Source organism: Syngnathoides biaculeatus, chromosome 7, assembly GCF_019802595.1.
Source record: "Syngnathoides biaculeatus isolate LvHL_M chromosome 7, ASM1980259v1, whole genome shotgun sequence".
NCBI classification, from domain to species: domain Eukaryota; kingdom Metazoa; phylum Chordata; class Actinopteri; order Syngnathiformes; family Syngnathidae; genus Syngnathoides; species Syngnathoides biaculeatus.
Genome location: NC_084646.1, coordinates 6054170 through 6065611, shown reverse-complemented (window position 1 = coordinate 6065611; position 11442 = coordinate 6054170). Strand labels below are relative to the sequence as shown.

At 41.8% G+C, this 11442-nt stretch overlaps 1 protein-coding gene across 2 annotated transcripts; it reads right to left on the bottom strand.

The window, feature by feature from the left end:
• Positions 1-9: 9 nt before the first annotated feature.
• On the bottom strand, positions 10-11407 carry aasdh (aminoadipate-semialdehyde dehydrogenase). Of its 2 annotated transcripts, none has more exons than XM_061824425.1 (13): positions 11011-11407; positions 10806-10926; positions 9812-10056; positions 8168-8360; positions 7712-8063; positions 6416-6588; positions 5165-5381; positions 4987-5099; positions 3367-3913; positions 3136-3299; positions 1536-1661; positions 1325-1462; positions 10-403 (listed from the first exon to the last, which is right to left on the bottom strand). In XM_061824425.1, exons 1-13 carry the CDS (start codon positions 11250-11252, stop codon positions 23-25), a joined length of 3012 nt encoding a protein of 1003 aa, XP_061680409.1. In that variant the 5' UTR covers positions 11253-11407; the 3' UTR covers positions 10-22. The 2 variants fall into 2 exon arrangements, with proteins under 2 accessions (XP_061680409.1, XP_061680411.1); XM_061824427.1 differs by having other exon boundaries at positions 9902-10056.
• Positions 11408-11442: the final 35 nt, after the last annotated feature.

Below are 11442 nucleotides of genomic sequence, written 5' to 3'. Positions count from 1 at the left end.
TTAAAAAAAAAATGCAGGTAAGTTATGGCTGAATATCCATTTGTAAACAATACACATAATCATTCCGACACCCTACCACCAAGGAGCGTCCGCACACCGCCGGGGACGAGAAAATCTCTCCCGGGAGCGTCCTCGAGCAGAGCGCGCGTCCGTCCCGGGCGTCCAGGATGTAGACGGTGCCGTCGGTGGAGGCCGCCGCCGCCAGCTCGCCTCGCCGCCCGCCGTCGAAGGCGCACGGGCTGGCGTAGACTTTGCCCGCCGTCGGGAACGTCCACAGCGGGGAGCCGTCGGCGGCGCTCAAGCAGTGCAGGCGGCCGTCGTGGGAGCCGCACAGGAGCCGCTGGAGGTCGGAGGTCACGCACGGCGAGGAGAAGACGGCGCCGTCCGTCCGGAACTGCCAAAGCTGATGGCATAAAATAATCATACTTAAAAAATATATGTATATCTAGTCTTAATCTGAATGTATATATAGTAAATTGCCTATTTAATATTAAATAAATACACAAATTACTATATAAATATACATTGAAAAAAATATTTAAACATTGTGAGTTTGAGCTTATCAGGTTGCAATTAATGAATGGATAAAAAGTTCAATTAAGTTAAATAATAATTTAAAAAAATATCTAGTCTTAATCTGAATGTATATATAGTAAATTGCCTGTACAATATTAAAGAAATATACAAATTAGTATATAAATATACACATTAAAAAAAAATCTTTAAACATTTTGAGTTTGAGCTTATCAGGTTCCGATTAATAAATGAATAAAAAGTTAAATTTAGTTAATGATTTAAAAAAAATAAAAGTATCTAGTCTTCATCTGAATGTATATATCGTAAATTGCCTGTATAATATTAAATGAATATACAAATTACTACAGAAATATATATTGGAAAAATCTTTAAACATTTTGAGTGTGAGCTGATAAGGTTTGATTAATGAATAAATGAAAGTTAAATTTAGTAACAATAAGAAGAAACTGACAAAAAGTAAAATCTGGAATATTTTCAAGAATTCTTTTTCAAATATTAAAAAATAAAAAAATTCCCATTCTGATTTGTGTTCAAGTGCTACCAAGTTGGTGAACCATAAAAACACCAATCTCAGTAGTTAAAATAAAAAAAATATATATAACCTTTAAACATAATTTTAAAGTAAGTAAATCAATATATATTTGTAAACAAAAATACTTAAAATGTATATTTAAAATTAAGGAGACCAGCAATGGGAAAAAAAAAAACGTGTCATATCAGCCAGAGCATTATACGTATATCAACTAGATTCTAACTTTAATAGTTCATCCCGAGGGACTTCGCTCACCAGTGCGCCGTCGCGGCTGAAGCAGAGAACGTTTCCGTCCACCGAGCCGACGGCCACGCGGCCGCCGTCGCCGCCGCGCTTCGGCGAGGAGAAGAAGGGGGCGTCGCGGCTGTGCGACCACAGGACGTCGCCGCTGTCCTGCCGCCGGAAAGACAACTCGATCCCGTCACCTTGTTTTGGCGGGTCGGAACCGCTCGCCGTTGACACCCACCGGGTGGAGACACAGCAGCTTGCCGCCCAGCGTGGCCACGTACAGCTGGCGGTGGGCGGCGTCCATGTGGGGTGAGGAGAAGACGGCCCCGCCCCCGCAGTGGCGCCTCCAAACGCAACGCCGGGCCTGAAAGAAAAATACCGGTAGGAACTTAGTAATTACAGAAGCATATTATTTCAATTGTTTAAAAAAAAAAATTTTTGCTGTGTTTTCACAAATTGGACATACGGAAAAAAAATTTTAATTATTCAGAACAACATGAAAAAAAAAAAAAAAACAAAGAAAATATCCAACCACTGAAAAAAAAAAAAAAAAGCAAGAAAAAAACATTCTGGAAAAATAGGGGAAAAAAAAAAAACGTAATTTCCAGCCTACAGAGGGCACCGGATTATAAACCTCACCCAGTACATTTGGAAAGGAAATACTATTTGGTACATAAGCCGCACCCGTGTAAAACCCGCAAGTGCCCACATTGAAACATGAGATATTTACAAAGAAAGTCGGTACACGGAAAGCGTTTTCAAAGTTTTAAACCTTAGCTTAGCTTAACATAGTAACAACATGGTAGCACGAACAGGGCTGGTTAAAAAAAAAAAAAAAAAACTTACCGGTAAAAAAAACAAAAACAGCCACAGCAGCAACATGCTAGTGGGACGCTAACGCGGACGGTTAAAAATTATATATACACCGATAAAACTCAAGAGACACAGCAGCAAATTGCTAGGGGGACGCTGACGCGGCGCTGACGGGGACGGTTAAAAATTATATATACCGGTAAAAATCAGAGACACAGCAGCAACACGCTAGCACAGCGCTAACAGGGCCGGTTAAAAAAAAAATATATATATATATATACCAGTAAAAATCACTGAGACACGGCAGCTACACAGCAGCAACACGCTAGCACAGCGCTAAGGCAGCGCTAACAGGGCCGCTTAAAAAAAATACATACTGGTAAAAATCACTGAGACATAGCAGCTACACAGTAGCAACACGGTAGCACATCAGTAACAGAGCCAGTTGAAAACAAACATACCTAAATCACTGAGATGCGACAATAAAACAACAACAACCGGTAGTGCGGCGCTAACAGGGCCAGTAAAAAAATTTAAAAAAAAACATAATGAGAAAAATCACTGCGACACGGCAGTAACATAGCAGCAACACGCGAGCACAGCGCTAACAAGGTCAGTTAAAAAAAATATACACTGGTAAAAGTCACTTCCTTGGCACATATATTCCACCGCTCTCACTCTTACCTTTTCTGCTCGAGTGCCCCCTTGTGTAATTACACAAATTACCCGCATTACCTTGTAAACCGCAGTGTTAAAAGCGTGTGGGAAAAAGTCGCAACTTATAGGCCAGAAATTACTGCACTCAAAATGTTAAAAAATAGAAACAATTACTATGAAAAAAAAGAAAAATAAAAAATAAAAATCTGTGAATAATAAATTATCCCCCCCCCCCCAAAAAAATGAAAAAAAAAACAAAAAAACAAATAACGAACGATGATTACAAGTTGCTTCTTGGTCAATTTTTTTTTTGTAATCTACTGTAGCCCATTTGGTACTTCTCCTTGGGTCACATGGTCTCAACTCACCTGGAGGTCGAGGGCATACACAGAACCGTCATGCGAGCCCACCATCACGCGCCCCGTGAGGGGGTCCACGGCAGGTTGGCTCTTCACGGCGTCTCCCGTCTGAAAGACCCAGCACGTCTCCCCGGAGTCGGCGCTCAGCACGTACACGCCGCCGTCGTAGCAACCTGCAGAAGCGCGTCGCGTCGTCACGGCGATTGTCGAGAAGCAGCGGTGAAAAGGACGAAAGCCGACCTGCGACCAGGTAGCGTCCGCACGCCGACGCGGCGGCCGAGGCCTCCACGCGCCCCCCGAGGACTCGCTCCCACAGCAGGCGTCCGCTGTCCAGGTCCAGGGCCTGCATCCTGTGCGAGTGCGAGCCGACGAACACGACGGTTCGGAAGCCGCCGTCGCCTTCCCGCGCCAGAAGCGCCGGGGAGGCGTCCACGCACCTGCCCGTGTCCGACGACCAGCGCTCGGCGAGGGCCGCCGCGCTTCTTCCGTCTTCGCTCGCCGCATCCGTCGCCCCACGCTCCGGTTTCGAGGCTTTGAAAGGCCGCCTCTCGTCGGCGCCCCCCGGAGGCGCTCCCGCCGCGACGCGCTCTCTTTTCCCCGGCGCGACGAGGACCCGCAGGACGTCGGCGAAGGTCCCGTCGAGGACCGCCTCCAAGAGCCGAGGCGAGCCGACTCCCGTGGCGGCCAGGACGTCCTCGCAGAGCCGGAGCGCCTTCAGCGAGTCTCCGCCGTCGAACAGGAAACGAGAACCCTCGTCCAAAGTCGCGTCGTCCAGACCGAGCGCATCCTGTTGACAGGTGGGACAAAATTACATCCATATATTAATTTCGTCATATATTCCTTCCTTTGGGTCAATGCGGCACCTTGGGTAAGCTAACGCGACAAAAATGAACACTTGCCGACCCCGTACGCCTCACTATCATACTCCACAGTCTCCACTTTATTGCAGGCCTCTATTTTCTTGCTGCCCTTAATCTCCTCTTGGACAAACAAAATAAAGGAGACTCTCATCTTCTTCAGGCTTGTTCTTTGCTAGCGAGTCTCGTTCCTAGTGATTAGACCACACAGTCTCCATTCCATGTTCTTGCGGCCCTTAATGTCAACTTGGATAAAATTATGAAAAATGGTGTACAGAAGCTGGCTAATGTTTGCAACATTAGCATACGCTTCAGTATCATATGCCACTGACTCAACTTTACCGCGATGCTTGACTTTCTTGCTGCCCTTAATCTCCTCTTGGATGAACAAAATACAAGGGACGCTCATCTTCTTCAGGTGCTGTTCTTTGTTGGCGAGTCTCGTTTCTACTGATTAGACCACACAGTCTACATTCCATGTTCTTGCGGCCCTTAATGTCAACTTGGATAAAATTATGAAAAATGGTGTACAGAAGCTGCCTAATTTTTGCAACAACAACATATACTGCAGTGACATCATGTTCCACTGACTCAACTTTCCTGTGATGCTTGACTTTCTTGCTGCCCTTAATCTCCTCTTGGATAAACAAAATACAGGAGACTCATCTTCTTCAGGTGTTGTTCATTGTTAGCGAGTCTGATTCCTACTGATTAGACCATACAGTCTACATTCCATATTCTTGCGGCCCTTAATGTCAACTTGGATAAAATTACTAAGTATTAAATACTGTACAGAAGCTGCCTAATTTTTGCAACATTAGCATATCCTGCAGTAAAATCATATTACTACGGTGGTTCACTTTCTTGCTGCCCTTAGTCTCCTCTTGGATAAAATTGCCAAGAAGGAAATACAGGAGTTGCTTGTTTTGACTGCTGCAGTCAAAGCGGCTTAGTTTTATTTTTTTTTTTGTATGAAAGTGCAATTGGTGGAAATGCGTCATACCAGCCATAACTTTTGCAGCATCTTCTTGAGTTCGGTGACATCTTTATGAGTCTGTTTGGCGTCCAAACTTTGCTTCTGGTATATTTTCACCAAAGCCCGCACGTCCACTTTCCCTGCGCGCAAAAGGCGGTGAACGCGCCGACCGCGCCAAATAAATCGACTTTTGCTCTCCGCTCACCGTGACGAGTCAAAGGCAAGGCGGGCACGAGCACCAGCGTGTCGGGAACGGCGTAGGAGGGCAGCAGCGGCGTCAGGCGCTTCAGGAGGAGCCCGCTCGGGTCGGAGGAAGGAGACGGGGCCTCCGCGGGCGATGAGGTCGCGGCGAAGGCGAGCAGTCGGGAGCCTTCGTGCAGGCAGACGGCGCAGGACTCCACCTCGGGCAGACTCGAGAGGAGCTGAAATCAGGACGAACATTTAAAACATCCAATTTCATTTTAAGGTGGTTCTTAATTCAATTCATTTAAAAATATGAAAAATTGTTAGACAGTTCGATAATTATATTTCATCATTGTTATTATTATGCATTTTAGATACACAGACACGCAAATATTCGAATTTTATAAATTGGATCTTTCACTGTTAAGCAGCATTGGCGCTATTAAAAGCTGCTATTTAAAGTATTATTATTGTAACTGTTACTGCTTTATTATTTTTAACAACTAAATTATTTATTTTGATCGCAAAATCTAACTTTGTAACTATGCACTAACTGTAAATTTAATGCAAAAAATTTTAAATATATCTATTACATTATTATTGTAATTGTCTAGTTACAAAAATTGAATAATGTTTAATTTCTAATTAGGTTTTTGTTTTGGTTATTCAATCATTATTTAATTTGCTTTTTGATGAAAAATCATTTCACTTTTGTTTCACTGCAAATATAATATATATATATATATTACATATATAATATAAACTTATAATAAAAATACATAAGCGAATAAAATATACTAAATTAAAATTGACATAGCTGCAAAATGACTTTATCAAACATTGTAAAATAACTGCAATGAATTAGGTGTAATAATTCTAAAAGAACTAAATTTTAAATTGAAATCATTTGAACTAAAATGAAAATTCATAAGTCTTAAAAATCAATACAGTTTAGCCTTTGAAAAATGCTCATTAACTATATGGGGAAAAAACCCCTCATTGATTCAATAGAATTAATAACTAAAAAGTATGGAAATGTATTTTAATTACATTTGAATGCATAAAAAAATGTTCATTAACTACAGGGAAAAAAACCCTCATTGATTCAATACAACTAAATAACTACAAAATATGGAAAGGCATTTTAATTACATATGAATGCATATTAATTTCCATTATTTGATTTAAAAACAAATTTTCGCCCTTGTAAAGGCACAACTTGCAGATCCAGCTTTTGCGTGCGAGCGATCTCACGCTCGGGAGGCATTTTTACCTGCTGCACGTCGTCCAGGTTTACGCGTTGGCCGTGGCGCTTGACGCTTCTGTCTTTTCTGCCGCGGTAGTACATCTGGCCGCCTTTCACGTCCACCCAGTCTCCCGTGGCCCTCATGGTCCCGGGCGCCGCCGCCTCCTCGTGGTCCAGGAGGCACACCCTGCCGTCGCCGCCTGCCCCCGCCAAGCAGCTAGCGTGAGCACCGATCCAAAACAATTGGGAGTCCTCAATGAACCCCACGCTTATTTTTTTTTCTTTTTTTTTTTTTTTTTGCCATGTGGAAGGAAGGCTTCAAAAATAACTACATAAAATTCTTGAACAATTTATACATTGACCGATTAGAGAAAAATGTTTGACTAATTAAACAAGGGTTGCATATGGAAAAAAAGACGCTGAAAAAAAAAAAAAAAAAAAATATATATATATATATATATAATATATATATATATATATATATATATGTTTAAACTCAAACAATTAAAAAAAATGCAAGTTTATCAAAAATGTTTTAAAAATCCATCAAATTAAAATTGCAATCATCATGCTAATTATGTTTTACATTTTATGTTTTTTTTTAGCTGTTTTTCAACCACCGTGGGAGATTATCAGGTGTGCTTAAACACGTTTTCTCAAGCGAAGTAGGTTGCTAACACTAGCGCAACGCTAACGCTAGCACAGCGCTAACAAAACCGGTTAAAAAAATATATACAGGTAAAAATCACTGAGACACAGCAGTAACACAGAAGTAACACACGAGCACAGCACTAAAGCTAGCGCAGCGCTAACAGGGCTGATTTAAAAATATATATACCGGTAAAAATCACTAAGACACGGCAGTAACACAGCAGCAGCACGCTAGTACAGTTCTAACGTGAGCGCAGTGTTAACAGGGGCAATTTAAAAAATATATACCGGTAAATATCACCGAGACACGGCAGTAACACATAAGCAACACGCTACCGCAGTGCTAACAGGGACAGTTAAAAAAAATATATACCGGTAAAAATCACCGAGACAGTAACACAGAAGCAACATGCTAGCACAGCGCTAACGCTAGCGTAGCGCTAACAGGGCCGGTTAAAAAAATATATACCGGTAAAAATCACTGAGACACTGCAGTAACACAAAAGCAACGTGCTAGCACAGTGCTAATAGGGTGGGTTGAAAAAAAAAAAAAAAAAACAGCAGTAAAAGTCACTTCCTCGGCACATATATTCCACCTTTTCCACTCGATCAATTTTAGAAATCACAACTACAGGTTACAAATTTCACCCAGGCGCGGTGGACGCCACTCACCTACGAAGACCTCTCCTTCGCCTTCGGTCACCACGCCGCCATCTTGGTCCCTCACCTCCACCCTGGTGCCCATCAGCGGGCCCCCCAGAGGCACGGCGGAGCAGGCCGAGCCGTCGGGCCGCCGGAGGAGCGAGGGTGGGATCTCGTAGCAGGTGGCCCAGCAGGACACCTCGGTCACGCCGTAAATGTTGAAGACCGCCGTGGCGTTGTCCCGGTGGCGCCAGGCGTTCAACGCCGACGCCGACGGGCACGCCTCGCCGCCCAGGGCCAGCACGCGCAGCGGCGAGCCGTGCGACAAAACTTCCCGGCGGAGGAGACGCGGGCCGAAGCGAGACAGCAGCGTGGGTGTGACCTGCGGAAGGCAAACCATTGATTGAGTGAGTGAGTGAGCGAGTGAGTGAGTGAGTGAGCGAGTGAGTGAGTGAGTGAGAGTGAGCGAGCGAGCAAGTATTTAACCTGCATGACGGTGGTCGCGTGACGGCGGAAGAGAAGCTCGCTCAGCCGCTTGGGAATTTTCTTGAGCACGGCTGGAACGACGAGCAGCTGAGCGCCGGACGACAACGCCAGGAAAATGTCCACCACCGAAGGGTCGAAGGTCAGCGGCGACGCCAGGAAGACCACGTCGGCTGAAGTCACCTCGAACAAACGCCTGACGGACAGCGCCCGTCGACGGCAATTGTCGTTAAATTTGACACCAAAGTTGGAGTATATGGAATATTTTAAAAATTGCTTTTTATTTACAGTCAAACAAAAATTTTCTTCAACAAAATTTACAAATGCCTGAAATACATTATAGCGTGGGAAAAAAAAATCAAAGCAAGTTTTGCATAACGTATGTTTTATACTTTGATAATGTTAAGTTTCTATTTTTCGGTTTTTTTTTTAAATAAAGATTCAGTTCATATTTTCAAAATCAAAACATAAGAACAATTTTTAACACCTCTGAATTACATATATGCTGTTTATTTTTAATTAATTTCATCTACAATATTTGAAAAAAATATATTTTTAGAATTCTTTTACAGTATTTAAGAATAAAAAAGGATTTTAAATGTCATCAATTAAAGGTTTGAATACTATTTATACTATTTATTTAATCATATTTAGCTTTTAATGACTGTATTTATGTAGATGAAACTATTTGTAATTAAAAGTTAATCCAAATTTATTCAGCTCTTAAAAAAAGACAACAACCACATCTTAAACAAAAGTGCAGCGCATAAAATAAATTTTATGCTACGCACCAAAAACATATTGATGCTAATTTAAAAATGTAACGCATTTATTCATTGGCATTGTACAATTAATTTTAAACATTTTTTTTAATATTGCCACTAATTCAAAAATGTAACGAATTTATTCAATGCCATTGTACAATTAATTTTAAAAAATTTTAAACATTGACACTAATTTAAAAATGTAACAAATTTATTCAATGCCATTGTACAATTAATTTTAAACATTTTTTAAACAACGCTAATTAAAAAATGTAATGAATTTATTCAATGTCATTGTACAATTAATTTAAAAAAAATTAAATGTTGACATTAGTTTAAAAATGTAACAAATTTATTCAATGCCATTGTACAATTAATTTTAAACATTTTTTAAATGTTGACGCTAATTTAAAAATGTAACAAATGTATTCATTGCCATTTTTACAATTAATGTTAAACATTTTTTAAATGTTGATGCTAATTTAAAAATGTAACAGATTTATTCAATGCCATTGTACAATTAATTTTAAACATTTTTTAAACATTGACACTAATTTAAAAATGTAACGAGTTTATTCAATGCCATTGTACAATTAATTTTACACATTTTTTTATAAATATTGACGCTAATTTAAAAATGTAGCGAATTTACTCAATGCCATTTTACAATTAATTTTAAACGCTGACGCTATTTCAAAAATGTAACAAATTTATTCAAAGCCATTGTACAATTAATCTTAAACATTTTTTTAATATTTAAATACTACTTTTACATTTAAAAGCTACTTTTATCAAGTCATTCAATTTGATTTACAACTTAGTTGTTGTATTCACGTAAAAAAATATTAAACGGGAAGAACAATTTCAATATGTTCTTTCTGACCTCAGGTGCAGGATGTTTGGAAGTATGCACTCATGCGGTACCCGCACAATCTTGGGCGGGCCCGTCGTTCCCGATGTGTGCAGCACGTACGCCAAACTTCGCCCTCGACGGCGGACGGGGGGCGCCGGGTCAGTTTTCCGCTCGTCGTGCGTCAGCGGCTCGACGCGAACCAGAGTGAGTTTGAACTTGGGCAACACTGCGCATATGTCCACGTTCATGTGCTGGGTGAAAGCTGCCTGGAATCTCTTCATCGGAAAGGAAATAAAGTCAAGTCGAGCGTGATCATGGATCACTAGAAAAGATCAGTTTTGTCGTATATCAAATCTAATCCTCCCACAGACTTTTGGCAATATTGGCCCTATAGAGCTCGTGCACGTGACGTCACCATTTTCCTGGCGCCATATTGCCGGTCAAAAATACTGGTATTTGTATTGAATACTAGCTGAAAAGATGGGATGGATTCCGGCAAAGGTTAACGTGTAGCCAAATGCTTCCGCGTTCACAAGCAGGTCAAAACCGTCACTAAGTGGTATTACCGATGAGAACAGATCCAGCAACAAAGTATTTGTATGCGTCCAGACCTTTACACGCTTTCAAACTTTTCCGTGTAAATCTCGCCGACTTACTCGCCAGATCCATGTGTAGATCCAGTTGTCCGAGAGAAGCGGAAGTAAATCAACAGTCCAATTTCTGATTATTCTTATTTCTTATTATTAAATACAGGTCCTCTATGCCAATTTTATCAAATGTTTCCATGTACCGTTGTTTATTTTCACCTTTTACTTATTTCCGTGTCGTCTCCAACCGACTTAGCATTGAGCAGTGCCTTAGCTTGACCGGCAATATGGCGAGGTAAACAAAAGTCACGTGATTCGATGACGTAGGTGCACGAGCTGTTTTCATTGACTGCACTAAAGCATTTTGGGGCTCTCCATTCTTCACTGTATACCCAGAATTACGAAATTTCAAGCTAATAGTATTAATTTAAGCACACCTGCAGGAGGTCGCTTTTCACAGTACAGAACTTGAGGCCGCAATTGCTCATGACCCGGGAGGAAACAAGTCCCGGAACACCTGGATCCAGCGGCACGTAAGCAGCAGGTGTCTGCAGGATCCTGCACACAAAATAAGCAGAAAATAAAGATTGCACTTTTTTAACACATAAGTTTCTAATGTCAGGGCGTGTTTGATGAGCTCACCCGATGATCCACACCGGTATGAACAGATCGTCGCTACAGTACAGTCCTATAACGCCGTTATTGTCTCCGCAGTGCTGTCGTAGAGCGGAGCAGAGCTCGCTGGAAAGTTCGAGCAGGTCCTGGTAGAGGAGCGACACCGGACCGTCTGACGCTGACCCGCCGTCGAATGTCACCGCCACTCGCCGGGAGTGGACGGAGGCGGCGGTGGCTACTAGTCCCTGAAGAGTGTCGCTAGACTCCATGCTACCAGGCGTCGCGACAGTGCCTTAAAAATATTTTCACATTTAATACCGAATAGAATTCATGTATGGAAACTGTTTGGGTCCGCCGCCACCACCACATTGTCGCGTGGTGATGACGTAAACGTAAACACACCGCAGACGACGAGCTGCGTTCAAGATTCACGTTTAAATATAACCTTGCATATCTTGC

Coding starts and splice junctions, on each gene's coding strand:
- aasdh (XM_061824425.1), bottom strand. CDS start 11,252: ATGGAGTCTAGCGACACTCTTCAGGGACTAGTAGCCACCGCCGCCTCC. Junction 5,382..6,415: donor ACCTGGACGACGTGCAGCAG/GTAAAAATGCCT, acceptor TCCTGATTTCAG/CTCCTCTCGAGTCTGCCCGA. Junction 3,914..4,986: donor TGCTGCAAAAGTTATGGCTG/GTATGACGCATT, acceptor ACCTGTCAACAG/GATGCGCTCGGTCTGGACGA.